General features: G+C 42.0%; 1 protein-coding gene across 11 annotated transcripts in view; it reads right to left on the bottom strand.

Moving 5' to 3' along the window:
* Positions 2031 to 17497, bottom strand: part of FAM13A (family with sequence similarity 13 member A) — a 342045-nt gene continuing 326578 nt past the window's right edge. For all 11 annotated transcript variants that reach the window (XM_013964541.2, XM_005681435.3, XM_005681436.3 and 8 more), the window contains 5 exons: positions 16271 to 16366; positions 14858 to 14941; positions 9515 to 9711; positions 8885 to 8986; positions 2031 to 6557 (listed from right to left, as the gene is read on the bottom strand). In XM_013964541.2, coding sequence (XP_013819995.2) covers positions 6431 to 6557; positions 8885 to 8986; positions 9515 to 9711; positions 14858 to 14941; positions 16271 to 16366 — 606 coding nt within the window. In that variant the 3' untranslated portion in view covers positions 2031 to 6430. The remainder of the gene's footprint in view (positions 6558 to 8884; positions 8987 to 9514; positions 9712 to 14857; positions 14942 to 16270; positions 16367 to 17497) is intronic.

The following is a 17497-nucleotide window of genomic DNA, read 5'->3' as shown; positions in this document are numbered from 1 at the left end:
GCAGTCTGGACCTTACGCATCAGGCAGCATTTTGTCTCCACTGGGACTGTCGTGTGCCGTCTCTGTCAACTCAGGATTTTGAATTGATCGGAGCCGCTCATTCCTGCAAATACCCAGGATGTCATCTGCACCCTCTACTTAATGTGCAGGCTTTGGCCCAGTAGCATTGCAGCACCTGGAAGCTTGTCAGAAAATGAAGATTGCCAGCTCCTGCAGGGCTACTGTATTAAAGACCCCTGACCAATTTGAGAACCCCTGCCCTCTGCTACCAGAGAGAAACATACCATTCACTCTCTTCCTGTGTTCCCCCCGGCCCCTTCCTCTAATCTTGTCCAGGAATTTAAAGTTCTTTGAAAGTAAAATAATCAAGGTCCTACTATATAGCACATTCCATATCTTATAATAAACTATCATGGAAAAGAATCTGAAAAAGTGTGTGTGCATATATAGATATAAAACTGAATCGCTTTGCTGTACACTCAAAACACTGTAAATCAACTATACTTCAATAAAAAATAGTTGCAGAAAGATAACAATATCTCAGAATATCTTACCAAGAAATACTCACTGCTATAGAACCAGAAGCATGACAAGGATTTCTCAGCAACTTTAAATTGTTTTTGAGAAATTTAAAGATTCAAATGTGGAAGAGTATGAGTTTCAGAATTCACAGTAACAAATAATAGATGCACACAAAGGCCCAGCTGAGAAATTTAAGTCCTTAGGTCTTGGAGTTGGTTCTTGCTGTGTTTTGCATTGGGCCGTGTTCTCTGGAAGATGCTGAACACTAGGATCTCTCCTGTGACACAAGCCTTTTTGATGGAGAGGAACAGTGAGAAGCAAGTTGTCAACAAGCCCAGTTCCTGCCAAATCCCAATTGTTGGCCTGCCAGCCAGCATTCTAAAAACACGTTTGGGAATTTTGACTTTTGGCTTCTACTGAATATGAAACTCAGCTGTGTATTTATAGCCTTGATGAGCTGACCCAGCTTAGGGATAACCCTGATATATTTGTCTTGCAAAATTCAGAATCCATTTCTAGAAGAGGTAATAATGAGGCCTTCAAGAGGCCTGATAAGGACTGTCCCTCTCCCCCAGCCTACCTCTGTTGGTCCCTGTTCTGAAATTCCCATTCAGGTTGCCCACGGTGCTACAAACGGACAGGATCAGGAGCGAAAACATTTCCAGCGGAGCCGGGCGAGGCAGAGTGGAGGACCTTCGGTTTTATAACAGGCTGCAGCAGCTGGCGTACTTGGACCAGCATCACTTTCTGGGCCCTCACAGGGTCCTCGTCAAAACAGGATTTAAGAAAATGGGATGGTCGCTATATACTGCCTGCCACTTCGGTTTCAAAAGGTGAATTACTCAGGGTGAGGTTTAACTGAGGCAGAATGCCACGCCATTGCTCCATCAGCAGCGCTGCCCCTTTCCTGCTCCCGAGTCACATCTCAATTCAAATCCTGGCGTCAGTACCCTGACAAGGTCCTTACGCCAAGCCTTAATTAAAAAAAAAACAAAAAAACAGGTTTAGTATGTTTTAAATGTGTACTTGAGTCACTTAGAGTGTCTATAACTCGTGCAGCCTAAAGGATACCTGCAGGCCTAACCTCCACTGACCGCCAGCTACTCACCTCACACGACTGCAATGTGCCTTTTCTCCCGTGTCACCGTTTCCTGGCCTCATTAGCTTCAGAGGAGTGAATGGCTCCTCTATTTGCCTGTGATGGCCTCCTAGACTTCGGAGATATACTTACATGACTTTAAGTGCCTTTCTTTCTGCATCCCTTCAGCCCCCCTCCCATGGATTTGAAAGGCAGTTGAGCAGAGCACAAGCCCATTTTCCCCCTGACCATCACGGGCATGTCTTGCTTGTGCCCAGTTTCCTTCACCTTCTGGTGCCTCCTATGGAGACAGAACAACACGTCTTAATCTTCAGTGGGCTTCTGAGGCGCTCAGGGGAGCAGCTTGATTCCTTTCTGGAGGGAAAGGTCACACCCACGGGACGGTTCGCTGTCAAAAAATTCGGAACACTCACAATTAAAAATATTTTATTTACGTTTATACAAAATACAGTCATGTACTTCAAAAATGTACATAACATTTCACTCAGTTTACATTTTAAAAAAGGAACAACGGTAGTTTCAAAGACTTTCTGCTTACATGTCATGTAAACATTGTTCTGGGCCCATGTTATTTACTAAAATTGTATCCACTCTTGGAGATTTTCATGATCATATAGATGCTTTCAGATTGAGAGTCAGATCTGCCAAACAGATTTCTTGAGCTGCGCATGTGATCAGATTGGCTGGATTCCAGGCAAAATGAGATCCTCTAGAGACGTAAGTGCAGTTCCATAGCAATATGAAGTGGTAGATATACACATTTCATTTTGATACATATCCGTGTGGACCTGTTAATTGACCCCAGTGTATCCACATACTTCTGTTATGAAGGATCATGGGGGAGGAGCATATATGCCTCCAAGGGCAGCGACCTCTACTCAGGAAAGTCGCTAATGCCCCAGCGCAGTGGCTGACATGTAGAACACCCATCTTTGGGGCTTGCCGACCCAGCCACCCTGTGAAGAAGTGCCAGGATGCGCAAGTTCAGTACCTACAGATTTGAAAATATGTTTAGCCTATGTTTTGACAAAAGGTACTCTTCAGTAGATTTTGAGGATCATGTGGGGAAAAAAATATAAAGGAAAGGAATTAATCAAAGGAAAAGAAAGCACATTCTGGCTTCTGCTAAACCCATGGGTTTCTTTTGTCTCACCCTATTGGTTTAACCAAATGGATATTATGAAAGAATATCACAGAGGTGTTAGTCTTGGTGCAGAAACCACCTCTCTTCTCCTCAAAAGAAAAATTCTCGGGAAGCAATATGTCAAGAATACTTGTCTTGAGATCAAAGCCAATTTAGACTACAATCAGATTTTCACAAAGCAGTTAAGCGTTTATGGCATTCAGCTATAAATATACCACCAAAGGTAATAAAGTGTAAATGCTTAAAAAATATACCCTTAGGAGAGATGGTATCTTCATAATCAGGTTAAGAGCTCTTAAAAAATTAATCAACAAACTTTAAATTTTGATCTTCCTTGTAAACCTATGATCAGTTCAGGAAAGAGGGTCCAATTATGTCTACTGAGAGCTAGGCAGCTCCTGAAAGAACAAACTTAATTGGCACTACAGCTGCCCTTCGATTCTGATGATAGACCTTAATCGTCACCTTAAGAGGAATTCTAAGCTCAACCACGTTAATAGATGCCCAGCCCTCAGGGGGCTCCAAGGTGGCTGGCCACAGCCCTTGTTTATGGCAGAAGCACAGCCCTGAAGCGTTTGTCCTGGGCTAGAAATGCCACGCCTGGGAGCAGGCACACCCTGCCTCAGGCTCTTCTGCCACACGCAAGCGTTGCGTCAGGATGAGACAAAACACAGATCACACTGATGTTACAAACAGAGGCACTGCTCATCCCTGCCTTGTCACGGAATAATAATTACTGGACTGCAAACAGGCAACCAAAGCAAAGAAATCTAATTACTAGCTCATAATGAATTACAGCTAACAAGTTAAAAAAATTCTCCAGTTTGAAATGTGATTTGGTCTTTCAGGGAAATGTGACTTGAATCAGAGATTAGTGAGATGGTGCAGACTTTCTTGTACTGGCACGAGACAAACTCTGCCGGTTGTGAAACACTTCACAGCAGGCCATTATCCTAAACCTTGCACATACCTGTCTAAAAAGTAAGATCAACCTCAATGCTTCAAAGATGAAATGCAGTAATGATACCATAGCCCACGTAAACATCTGTCTCAAGGTTTACGCCAGACTAAAACACAATAAAAGCAACTGCTTGGAAAATTGTAAGTCTCTGCTATCTCTAATTCTTACAATCGTACTATCAAGTTTATTCACGCTTTATTTTTACTTATCATTGTTATTAAATAACCCTTGACATTTATTTTGTTGGCATGTGTTAATAAATACACATATACATTCCCAAGAAAGCAAAGGGAAAACTGCAGTCCAGTATACTCTGTATGAAGCCAATTAAGACACTGCCTCTAGGGCCTTGAGACTCCAGGCTGCAGAAACGGTTGCTGTGGAAACAAATTTGCCCCAGCATTTCTGGCAGAGCCAGAACCTACTGACTAACGTGTCCAGATAGAGTCTAGTAAAAACAGGACTCCCCTCCCGTAATTTGGGCACCATTCTAGGAAGTGTATTATAAACTACAAAGGAAAAGACGACATTGCATACACAATTTATTTTACTTTAACTTGGTGTCTACTTTTATTCAATCATACAAATTTCAAAGGGGATTCCTGAATAAATCTTTTACTTAATTTACCTTTGGCAGAAACAACAGATTGCAAAACATTTAGTAACTTCTCATTTATATAGCCTTTGCTCTTTGAAAGTTTTGTAGCATATTAGTATTTTCAAAACAATACTCAGACATATGTGCTTTGAAAGTTAACTGGTAATGATGTGATTTATATTATAGCTTATTTGAGAGAGTAATTACTTAAAAAGGACAAACTAGACATGTACTTCTTTTAAAAAATACAACTTTTGGTCATGTGAATGATTCATGTTCAGATTTCAAAAATAGAAAACATCCTAAAGTGCATCATTTCATTTATAATATAACTCCTTGAAATTATAGCAATCTGCAATGTAAACAGTAGAGCAGAGAATACCAAACTAACTATATTGTAGGATTATGTACCGTCTTTAAGTGTGTGGATCAAACCAGGGTGCTTTCAACATACAGCTCGTGCTTCTAGATGATTAAAGAGCAAACTTAAAGCTATTTTCCCCCTACTCCTAACTTGAACAATTTTTAACCAACAGAGAGCCACTACCTCAAATGGAAAATGCTGCTACAAACCTAATCTGACCAGTTTCTCAAGAACCCACCTTGGAAAGTGACAACTGATCAGGAAGACTTTTCTCCATTGTTATTATTATTAAAGAAAACAAAATGGTACCCTCTGCTGTCTTGTTCACCCTGCACCATAATCTTCAAAAGGCAGAGCCTGCTCAAACACCTTCTCTTGGCAACCAGTGGCTGGTGGGCAGATACTGGAGCTCAACCTCCCAGAGCACAGAGGTGGGCTAGGATATACAGGCAGAACTCATTTTCCTTAGTGCAGACACAGAAGGTCAAAAAGTACTAACCAATCACCAGATAACATCAGCACACTGAGGTGATGGATGATTTGGTGTCTTAAATTCCCTGGTCCCTCCAAAATGTCTAATACAGATAGCTCTGCGACACCGTCTTTGAAGAAACTATCATTGTAACTGGCCACACACCATTATTTTCTCTTTATACAGGATCTTGAAAACGTGTGATTTAGGTTCTGCCTTGGGCTGTGCTCTGAGGGCTACACTTATCCTTCAGTTAGAAAAGATTTTTAGTGCAGGTTTACTTAAAAAAAAAAATTTAAACTCTGATAAGTACACAGAAGGTTTAAAATACAGGCTCTTTCTCTCTCATGATCCCCTACACTTAAGCTAGGAATCAAGCAAGACCCTTTTGTCTAGCTAGAGCCAAAACCAAACCAAACAGACTGTTGGCCTTCCTCCTGCTTAAGTGTTTGATGATAAATTCTGAAGCTGATAAGTGTAGTCAACGTTCAGGAAAGAATTCTCTTCACTGCTGCCTAACTGAAAAATCAGCACGGATATTAGCTACTTCTCTATCCCATCTGTCCTCTGCTGATGGTCCAGCCCCGGTCAGGGAGCAGTTCTCGATCATCTGAGGATGTCTCGAAGAAATACAACATCAGAGAGAGGACTGCGCTGCTATCCCAGGCGGGTGCAGCTTCCATCTACCCGAGAGCTGAAGGAGAAGCAATTCACACAAGTGGGGAGAGGCGTGGCTCCGTGGAAAGGTCACAAGAATGGCCGAGGCAGCAAACAGGGCTCTGACGCAGGCTCCCACTGGACGGGGCCCACAGAGAACACAAGTGTGCACGGCACGCTTGCTCCAGAGGAAGCCCTGAGCTTGTTACCGTCACAGTTAGACAGAGAATGCTGTTTCCCAGTTATCCAAGGAAGAACAGTGTACATCCTCTGTAGATGAGTGCGTCTTCATGTAGTGATTCATCGCTGCCAGTGTCAGCAAGCTTCCACTGCAGTGTATGTGTGTGTCTGTGTGCACACGGGTGTGCAGAGATCTTGATTTTCCCTTGCAAAATTTTGGCGTGGGGGTAGGTGGCTTCCTTCCACCTAGATGGTTTCCAAGCAGGCAATGGAAACGGGCTGACCCCCAGGGCCTGCAGGCAGGAGGGCGCAGGTCCAGCTCCAAGGCTGCCTTCCAGTTTCTGCCCAGCTGCTATTTACCAGGAGAGGCGGGGGGAGGGGGGACATTCCCCTTGCGTTCCCCCCACCCCCTTGCTCGGATGGGGCTGACTCCTCACATGGACTTGGAATCAGTGTCTCTCTTGCTGATGAGCACCTCCAAGAGCCTCAGTTTTGCCTTAATGTGCTTATACTCGGTGTATTCTTCGGCCATTGGAGTGCGGTCTTCCTTCTGGACATTTCTAATGGAAACAAAGAGAAAAGGGGCTAATGATCAGGCGGTGTCTTTCCTAGAGGATACTGTTTATCGGGTGAGTTATCATCATGTGGAAAGTTTATCGCCCCACAGAATCAGCGTTGCCAAGCATCACTGGTGTCAAGACTGGAGCTGTGTTTAGACAAGCAGTGAAAGACAGTGTCCCCACATGGCACCATGCAACTGAGTTTTAGAGTTACTCTGGCATCTTGAAGAAAGACAGGATGGACTAAGAAACGTAGAAACTCTCTCTGTTATGGCTACATGTAAATTCACACTAAGAGTCTCCATATACTGAAAGCCTTTATTTATACTTAATGCTTTCTCATTTTTATATACTTCACCTAATGAACCATTCAATTTCTAATTAGTAATTGGTATACTCAAAAAAATAGTTAATACTCCTACTTATTATAAAAATCAGTCTTGGAATTCAGCAATTGGATCAGAGAATACTAATAAGCCTTTAAATGTTACTGAGTAATTTTATATGTATACTTTTACATGCACAAGGACTATAATTGAGAGCTGATTACAGGGTGAGCATCTGTGATCTAATATTAATACAACCCGCAGGAGGACGTGAAGAAGTGCTGCCCTTCCCCACATCCTCAGCCACTGTGTGGTGCTGCCCTGCTTCTCATCTCACTTGGAAATGTACACGTCAGACATTCAAACACCAGGCTTCCTTTCCTTCTTATTCAAGAGCAAAAATGGGAAACGGGATAGCTTGGGGTTCATTAATTTTGCTCGGTGAACTGATTTTATTCCTGTTCTGCCTGCTCAAGGAAGGATCCTGGATGACTCCCAGAAGAGGGCAGGGAAGGGAAAGGGGGTGTGTGACCTCAACCCCAGACATGCCCTTTGAGAGGGTTCATTAGTGTCAGATATGAATCACACCCTGAAATCTGAAGTCCCTGATGGTTCTAAACTTGTATGATAGTTATTGATTCCCATCAATTCAATTTTCTTAAAATGTGCGCAAGTTACATAATTATAGGATGTCTGTGCATAATGCGATTATAAATATATGGAAAAAATAAAACAGACAAACCAAAAATATGCTTGGAAAGAAGACTGGAATGAAACAAATCAAAATGTTAATCCTTTGGTTTGTCTTTGGTGTTAGAATATTATTTTGGGACTTCCCCAGTGGCTCAGTGGGTAAAGAATTTGCCTGCAATGCAGGAGACACAGGAGACATAGGTTTGATCCCTGGGTCGGGACGATCCCCTGGAGAAGAAAATGGCAACCCACTCCAGTGTTCTTGACTGGGAAATTCCATGGATAGAGAGGAGTTGCAAAGAGTGAAACTGCAAAAAATGACTGAGCAATATGGCATGCATGCATGCACGATTATTTTGAATGTTATTTATTTTATCTACGTTTTTAAAAATATCCGACAATTCACGGAAAAAGAAAAGCAGATATTTAGGTATAAAAATTCATTGAAAAGTCGTTATAGGACAGATCCAAGTCAGAAATCCTAAAATAAATTTACACAATAATTGAAATCAACAGAAATATAGGAAATTTTAAATGTTAAAATTAATTTTTATGGTATTTTTATTTTCCAATTCCTTTGAGAATTATGAAAGGGGACTTAAAGAGAAACTGTATTTATACTGTTTAAATAATTTGGATTACAATAAAACAGTTTAAAATGATAAACTCAGCTGCAGTGTAAGAGAAGGAAACCTATTCTCTGTTCTACCCTGTCTTCTGCTGTGACCCGAGTAACACATTCTGTGTGTGGTCACTTTTGCAAACACAGAAGACTATCCCTCAGCATAAGGCTCTATGACGACGATAACATCATTACGTCTTAAAACTCACTGGTACCCTATCAATCAGGCCGCTTCCTGGTGTATTTCTCATGACTTGACAACTTGGCTTTTAAAATGAGCTTAAAAAACAGCAAGATCTAGAGTTCCCCTTTTCCTTATTCCTCCTTCAAGTTTATTAAGGTTAAAAAAAACAAAAACAGAAATCAAAACCAGTGCTGTCCACTAGAAACTTAGCTTTACGCTGCTCCTCTTAGATTAGAATTTGATGTGACAGGTTAGTTTTAGAGATGTCAGCTGAATCTGTGTCAGTCTTGGATATTAGCCAAGGAGCGTTTCCTCCTGAAGGACCACACACACCTCACCATCTCCCAGTAAACCTTGAAGGAGCCCTGGGCACACAGCCAAGGCCCAGGTTATAGGAAGCAGGGAGGGTGGTTCCCAGGTGGGAGGCTTTGCACAGACGTGACGGAGGAAAAAGAGGGCTGCACGTGAGGAGGAGGAGGGGAAGAAAGACACACGCACTGACCTTCCATTTTGCCTGAAAAAATTGTCTTCAAAATCACGAAGTTTCTTTCGAATCCTTTTCTTTTCTTCTCTCATTTCCTGAAGGTGTTCCAAGAGTTCCGGTCTAAGAGGGGCAGAAAAATTTCAAGAAAATTGAGTTAAATCTGAATTGTTATAAATATAGTGATTGTGCAACTAGATAGGGGTGGTAGAGAATGGGAAAAGCGCATACATGCAGGAGCTGTTGAGGGAGCTATGGGTCACAGAAATGGATGCCAAAGCTTCTGCTACATATAAATTCTTCAGGCTTGTGAAATCCCAGGGCACTCTGTTATGTTTTGCTTTGAAAGAAAGAATGCCATCTGTACTCGGGGTGTATTAAATGGCGAGCTGTGACACACTGAAACAGGTCCCTTACAAGAGACCTTCCCCTTGTTTAAGCAAGATCTCAGATGCTCCCCCAGATAACATGGGATGAAGCTTCTAAAAACACTGAGCCAGGAGTTAAATAAACAAACAAACTCTGTTTCATCCATAGAGATACACCCTAGGCAAGTCATTTATGTTTTGCCATTAAGTACAAAGGGTAAAATAGTATTTCAGAAAATTATTTTCATCATAACATTCTAATAACACCACCAAAACAACATACATTGAAGCAGCATGGAGATTTGAAAGTCCGGTGTCCTGGCTGCATTTTGATGGTATTTTATCATCCATTGGGGAAATGAAACCATCAGCGTCATCTTCAAATTGGTCCAGAAAGCAACGTGCGCTGAAATCGGTTTTCAGGGTGACCATGAAGTCTGGCTTCGTGTAGTTATCATCTTCAGAACCCTCCTCTTCTTCCTGGAGATACACAGCAACCCTAATAAAAATCTGGTGACTTTTTTAGGCCCTCTTTCATTACTAGTATCATTTCAGAGTCATTTGATTATCCAGACCCCATACAGTTTCTTCTACATATCTATGTTTAGCAACACATATGCACATGATGGATATGCTATTGAATATCTATATGTACACAGAAATTAAGACAAACACTAAACACAGCTACTCAATGGGGAGAAAAAAACTATAAAAAATTAGTATACAGTACAATTAACAGTTGTTAATTGTTAAGACCGAGGGTAGGAAGGAAAAAAACCATCAGAATTTATACTCAAAATCAAATGAAGCAAACGAATCTAAAAATTCTCAGCATTGTGACAATACATACTAAAATTCACCAGCAGAAATCAGTGCTTTAAAGATTTCACTACTTATGTGTCTCAATTATTTTTATTAAGCTAGGAAGAATTTCAGAAATTCAACAATGCATCCTTTCTATATAAAAGGTGAGGTTATGAAATATTTGTGGTTGCTTGATTAACAAAATTTTAGGAAACTTTTGAGAAGATCAAAACATTTACCTTTCCATTACTGGGCTCATGAAACATTTCTTTTTCAAAGAATTTCTAAGGGCCACAGCTGTATTTTTCAGCATCCAAGACTCTTAAGAAAAATGTGATATTCTCTACCTTGATAAAAATGTGGTTAGAAAAATGAGGTCAAATGACAATATGTTGGTGTCAATTTAAAGCTACGTGAGTCTAAGAAATGATGTCAGAGTCTGAAAGAGAGCTCTTAAAGGAAATAATTCACTGTCAAAATGTACAGTCAGACCAGAAAAGAATATCTTGAGAAATTAAAGAAATTGGTTAGGCATTCAGCTACATGAACAACAGGATCCTAACATCAGTTGTTAGGTAAACTGAGTGGCTTAAGGCCCATGCAGCCAATGGCTGTCAGGGGGAGCCACTGCTCATGGCAAAGTACACGATTCAAACTGTGCGTGGTGATTCTCTTATCATAGAATTTGGTATGTTTACGGTGGTGCCTCTGAAATCATGTGAATGAATAAACAAACAGGCAAAAGAAAAGGACTGTTACACAGCTACAGTGAAACTACTGTTATGAAGACATGAAGGTAAAGTTGGCAAAAACTAGGTGGCCTTCCTAGATTCTTTCTGCTGTCACTTTGGATCTTCAGTCTCTTTTCTTGATCCATGGAAGTAAAAGCTTCATTACTAGTTTCTAAAAATTAAAGTCATTTTAAAATTTACAGGGTAAAAGTGGCTTTTCCATTAATAGCTGAAAAGTTTCTCTTTTTTTGTAAGGAAGTGGCAGGTCCCATTTACATTGTTTTTCTAACAATTGAGATAATCATGTAGGGTACCTGGCCAGGTACACCTGCCACATGGACAGTGCTAGCCTCTTTCCCCTCCCTTCCCTGGCAGGAGAGGGAAACAGGGTGGGATCCGGCATCGTTCACTTCTGTCCCCGAACTCGGCCAATGTCTGCCTGTATAAGGCATTCAATAAATGCCTGTTGTTTCAGTAATTCAGCTTTAAAAGAGAAATACAAATTTCTATTAAGAGTATAGTGTGTGTGTGTGTGTTGTGTGTGTGTGATGTGTGTGTGTGTGTGTTATGTGTGTTAGTTGCTCAGTTGTGTCTGACTCTTTGCGACCCTACAGACTGTAGCCTGCCAGGCTTCTGTGTCCATGGGATTCTCCAGGCACAAATACTAGAGTGGACTGACAGTCCCTTCTCCAGAGGAACTTCCCAACCCAGGGATCGAACCCTGGTCTCCTACATTGCCCGAGTCAGATAAGAAATGAAGTCAGGGGTCCAAGCTTTACCAATCAGATTCCAAGGTGTTGAGAGAGCTCAACAAAGGGAAACTACATCCTGCACAGAAGAGAGAATCAATGTTTCCGGAGACAAAGCTACACAAAACCATTCTCAGTAAGCTGTGGAAAACACAGGGAAAAAGAAACAGCAAAACGGATCTTCAGATTAGAAGACCACCAGGTTGCTGTGGATACTGAGTAGATTCTAGAACGCATCAACATCTAGATAACATGAGCAACTGAAAAAGAATCAGTGATCAACAGTGACTAACACCGGTTTCTTGAATGCAAATCAGGAAAGCTAGCCGTTTTTCCTTCTTTGATAGGATTGGCAGGATATCTGGATTTCAGTAAAGAATGAGGGACAATGATTGTGAAAGGAAAGCTGCCTGTGAACATTTATGCAGAGCCGCTGCAATGTTGATGTGACTCTGCAGGGAAGCCTCGCGCCAGGAGGCTTTACCTGACCCAGGCTTTTCAGTATTTATCAACCACTTGGATACGGCACCAAAGATGGTCACTAAATGTGTAGATGACACAGTGGGTAAGTGTGTTAGAATATAAAACCTAGATGTAATCTATTTCATAAGTCTGGGACAGAATGAAAACTAAGAAACTGGAAAACTTTAAGGTCCTATAATTAGACTACAAAACAAAAAACCTGGATGTATGGACACTAAGTAATCCTTGGAAAAGGAAGCTGGGCGTTACATAAATCAATACTGAGATGGGGCCACAGGCCATGGCTTTCAACTGGGAGCAGGTTTGCCCCCTATGGGACTTTTGGCAAAGTCTGGAGGCATTTTTGGTTGTTAGACTGGGGTGGAGGAGGCCAGACCCCTCCACAACCAAGAGTTATCTGGGACAAATGTTTACAGTACTGAGGTTGAGACATCCTGCCCTAGGAAGACTAAGATGAACTCATGCCATGCTGACAGTCACGCAGGCATGGACTTGGAGAACTGAGGAGCCTTAGTCATCTAGATCAAGGTCAGGGTCGGTCCTTGGTCCACTGCCCTGCTAAACCACTAGAATACTATTCAGTTCTGGGTATCAGTTTTTCAGAGGGATACAGACAGACTGGTCTGTGTGTGTAGAGAGCAGAGCCGCAGGACTGTGGGAAGGTCTGGAGCCCATATCACACGAGCGAGAGTAAGAAGAACCTGGAGGAAGAGTGTTCACAGGGTGCTGGTGGGAGTGAGCAGGGCAGGTGGCTATAAATATGGAAGTGCTCTCAAGGAAGAAGCTGTATGCTTAGTCCACATTGCTCTGGAGGGAAAACTAAGCCCCTAAGCAGAAAGTCATACAATAATAATTATTTTCATTAATTATGACATTTTATAGTTATTAAATGTATACATTCTAAAATTACATATTATATAATTACCATATTGTTTTTGATCATTTAAAAAATGGTAGTTATAAAAACTAATTAGTTTTTAGCTATTTCACACACAGCTGGTGTCTTCCCATAAGCATTTAAAACCAGGGACAGTTTTCAAACAGTTTAGATAAACCTTCTCTGCACATACAAACAACCAAATTCTAAAATGTATCAGAACTGCTGAGAATAAATACAATCCAAATTCATGCTGATAAACATGGCCAACTGGGACAAAATGAACTAAAGACAACACTATTTTCAAGAGCAATGTAATCACTGCAAAATTATCTGAAATTTTGACCATCATGAGGGCCAGCAGAAGAGCCATGGCCAAAACATAGTTGTGAAAAAAATAAACCAAGCTAAGGATAAGATTAGGAAGGACATCCTCTTTTAAAAGGAGCTTGATTCATTTGTCTACCATTTGTTTAATGAGGTAATTATTAAGTGTCATATTTTGGATGTGTTAAAGAACACATTTTTATTTAGGAACAGTTTAGCTCAAGCTTCTAAGAGAAATATGCTGGTTTTCACACACACAATCACCCACATTTCTTCAATTATGGTGATTTAATTCTTGTGTGAAACGATCAGCTAGACAAAATTTGTCTTATTTCACTAACATCAAGTCTTATTGTGAGAAAATGGCTCTAATTTTGAAGATACAAGGGAGCAACTTTGCCTAAATTTCACATTTACAGAATTTTTTTATAAACAAGTTCTGTTGAAAAGAATATGGATAGGGAGCACAATCATTGTCTAACACCTTAAAGTGAGGGCTATGAGGTAGTTAAGACCCCTGAGAGGTTAAAAAAAAAAAAAAAAAAGGAACAAAGTAAAGAGAAGAGATGGCTTTGTAGCTTCTGGTTCCCTACCTCAAATACAGTGGAAGAAGCAGGCAAGAAAATGGAGTGGTTCTCATGCGAACAAGGCCCCCACATTTTGAAATAATAATTTCTAAGTTCATTAAATAAATGACACCCCAGGATTGAGGCTGCCAAAGAAATATGACAAAAGTGAAACTCGTAAAACTCACTTCTTGGAGTTTTACTCCCCCTTCTGACTTAACTGCTAAAAAACAATCACTGATTTAAAAAAAAAATCTTTGTCTTTTCATCTCTAGAGCCCTGTGTATGGCAGTCAGTGTGTTCAATTGTCTAGAAACAAAAATATGAGAGGTTGATTCTAGTCCAGGCCAGTTAGATCTCTACAACTCTCTGGACACAGAGGGTACCCCCATTCGAGCAAAAAGTAGCCACTGACGACAAGGTTTATCTGCATACAATCCTTGATTACTGCTGGGGAAAATATTAGAGCGTATGTTCTAGTTAACTGCTTGTCACAGCCTACATTCATAGATCAAGAACAGATTATGAAATTATCACCAAGGATGAAATGTGCCAGGGGGGACAGCAAGAGGACGGAGGAGAGTGGGTAAAACTATACCCGCAAATCTGTCAAAGAAAAGTAAGTTTTTTGTCTATAAAATCATTATTTTTTTTATCACATGCTACATATATTGCCTCTGTTAATTTTGTGTTTTCTATAAACTCAGTAAATGAGTTTTTTTTTTTTTTTAAAGAAAGTTATCCAATGAGTTATTTTGACAAAATTTCAGAGTACAGAAAATCCATTCCTCCAACGAGGGGAAACAAAACGAAAAACATTGTAAAACAAGACAGATCCCCACAAGCAAAGTCAAAAGCAAACAAACAGCAATACAAAACAGTGAGGGAATGAAATGAAGCAAAGGAGATCAGCTGGCCTAAAACATAAAGAGGACTGTTTGAAGTTGGTTAGAAGCAGCTACGGAGTTTTAGGGGAGGTTGCAGGAAGCCGTCACCAGGGGGCGCAATCACAGCGCCTTTCGGTCCAGGGAGGGGCGTGGGGGACACTGGTGCAGGTGTAGCAGGCGGCTAGCAGCTGGAGGTCTTCACCTTTATCTCCTTGAAGAAGGAAGCAGTTTCGCCCTCGATAATTGGCTGCAGCAAAGGGCTTCTCCGCTTGCTGGAGGGGGAACCCTGCGACAGGTGTTAATAGGCAGGTTACATGGCAGAAAACCAGAAACAAACCAAAGTTCTTGTCCAACTGGCTGCTTTACTTCAGAGCCTGCCCACCCACCCCAACCACAGAGGCCACACAGAAGCAAGGATGGCACGCAAGCATGTTAACCAAACACAGAGGAAAACTCCTGCCTCCTCCCTCCTTCCTCCTGGTCACCATAACTTCCAGAACAGCTAACAATAATGCAGGCTCATCAAGTGACGAAAGAGGTTACAGACACAGGCTTTACATTCACCCTATTTCAGGCCACTAAGGCTCCCGACTGGAGAAGGAAAAGGGTTCCTTAAACTTAATCCTTTTGCTGGTCAGTTTACTGATATATTCTGCAGGAAATTTCTAGAAAGGTAGCTTGCTCCAAACACACCTGACTGAGGTCCCTGAACCCTCCTCTGTTTGTCTGAACAAATACACTGTTAAAAGACATATAAGGACCACATCTTGGGCCTAGAAATAAACAAGAAGATATAAAGCAAGAATAGAAGAGCAGCCGCTAAAAAGAATATGCATTTCAGCAACAACATAAAAGCCGTGTCTGCTGGCTAGAAAGTCTAAAGGCCAACAGAGGAAGCCCCCAGGGTCCCAGGAGATGAGCACACTGAAACCGAGGCAGAGGTCCCCCACTAGATGGACAGGGCACGACCACTACCCCTGCAGCTGGGCTGGCATCAGGGGTGGGGCAAGCTGGCCAGTGCCCGAAAGGCTTTTTCCCAGAACTGAGAGCCAGTCGCTGCTCCCTACTCTGGACAAAATCCCAATTCAGAGGCCAAAAGCAGCAAAGTCCAAGGATGGTGGCCCTCCCTTTTCTTTGCCTCACTCTTCCCTACATCTCCAAAAAGCAGCAGCTCCCTCTCTTGAGTTCCTTACAGAATTTCTCCCTGGGTATGACTCCAGCGGGGCGGACCTCCGTCTTGGAGGCAGAGCGAAGGTCACTAACCGAGGCCCCCAAGACCAGAGAGGCACTCTGTGTGGAGGGGCCCCTGGGGGAAGCACAGCCATTTCCCGGATGCTCTAAGGGAAGTAAGGGGAAGCTGACCCAGCACGTGTCAGACAGAAGCATACGGCCAAAGCTTGTGTACCTAAGAGGGGAACAAACTGTCAGCTTCAGATTTGCTCATTTTTGGCAAACATCACCTTGGAAGACTTTGATAAATTTTTCATCCCTCAAGTTTAGGGGCCACTGATATTAATGGCAGGTTCAACTACGAAAGACTGTTATTTCATGAGAAGGCAAGTGAGTGCCCTAATAATATAGCCAGGAAGTCAACAACCGCGCGTGGGGTACTCACGATAATGGGGATGGTGCTGGCTCGGGATAGGATCTGTTTGACCAGGCGGTACCTGTCGTACAGCGGCTTCATAACCTGACGTTCATTCTTGCTCACCTGAAAGCAAGAACAGGAGAGCTGTGAAACCTGCTCCCGTTGGCCAGGCCGACTGAGCATGCTGTGGCCTGAGAGAAGAACAGGAGAGTCAACTGAAGACTCACCACTCTTATAACATTTATTTAAACTGATACCATGAGTCAATGAAAATTTAAAATATCTACTTTGGCTGCAGATCACTTGAAATCACTCCCTCAGAAGTATTACTTTTCCTCAAAACTGTGATCCTTATTAATTACTAGTTTTCTATTTAAAATTCTGGAAGGCTCAGAGTTCCAGATGATTCACTATTTTCTAGGTCCTGGGAAGAAGAAAGCATGCATTAGTATTTCTATTATACTACTTACCTTGCAGTTCGGTGATCATTTTTTAAAAATGTCTCTCTTCCCTATGGAACTGTGTTGTGTTTTTAGGGACAAATGCAAGCAAACAGGCTTTCAAGGAATATATGCTGATGGAATACGTGGATTCACTCATCTCTGTGTCCCTAATATCTGGCTCAGGGTCCAAAAATGTTTAAAGGACAGACTCTAATAGTGAGGAGAAATCAAGCCCAGCTCCCTGGCATAGTATTTGAAGCCCCATCACCTCCTCCCCATTATAACTCAAGCTCCGGAAGGAAACTAGGGAGTGTCATGCCTCCTTGTCTAGCTCCCTTTGTCAGCTCCCTTTGTCTCGGAGTGGCCTCCTCTCTGCTCTTCGGTTTGGTAAATTCCAGATTAAGAGCCACCTCTCTCCCTGTGCAGCCTTCTTCTGACACACCCCATTCTGGGAGACCTGTTCATTCTCTCCTTTAAGTCACCTAATACAGCCTGTGCGTATCTTATAATTCACATATGCTTTGCTATGGATGGAATGTTTATGCTCAACTCACCTGCCCCCATGCCCCCACTCCCAATTCATAAGTTGAAAATGAATCCCCGATATGACGGTTTTTGGAAGTGAGTTCTTCAGGGAGTGATTAGGTCATGAAGATGGTGCCCTCATGAACGGGATTAGTGCCCTTATAAAAGAGACCACAGAGAGCTCCCTCACCCCTTCTGCCATGTGAGGACGGCAAACAGATGGCTGGCTATGAACTGGGAAGTGGGCCCTCACCAGACACCAGTGCCTTAATCTTGGACTTCCAGC

The sequence above is a fragment of the Capra hircus genome, chromosome 6 (assembly GCF_001704415.2).
Source record: "Capra hircus breed San Clemente chromosome 6, ASM170441v1, whole genome shotgun sequence".
Classification (NCBI taxonomy): Eukaryota; Metazoa; Chordata; class Mammalia; order Artiodactyla; family Bovidae; genus Capra; species Capra hircus.
This window is presented reverse-complemented; position numbering and strand designations above follow the sequence as displayed.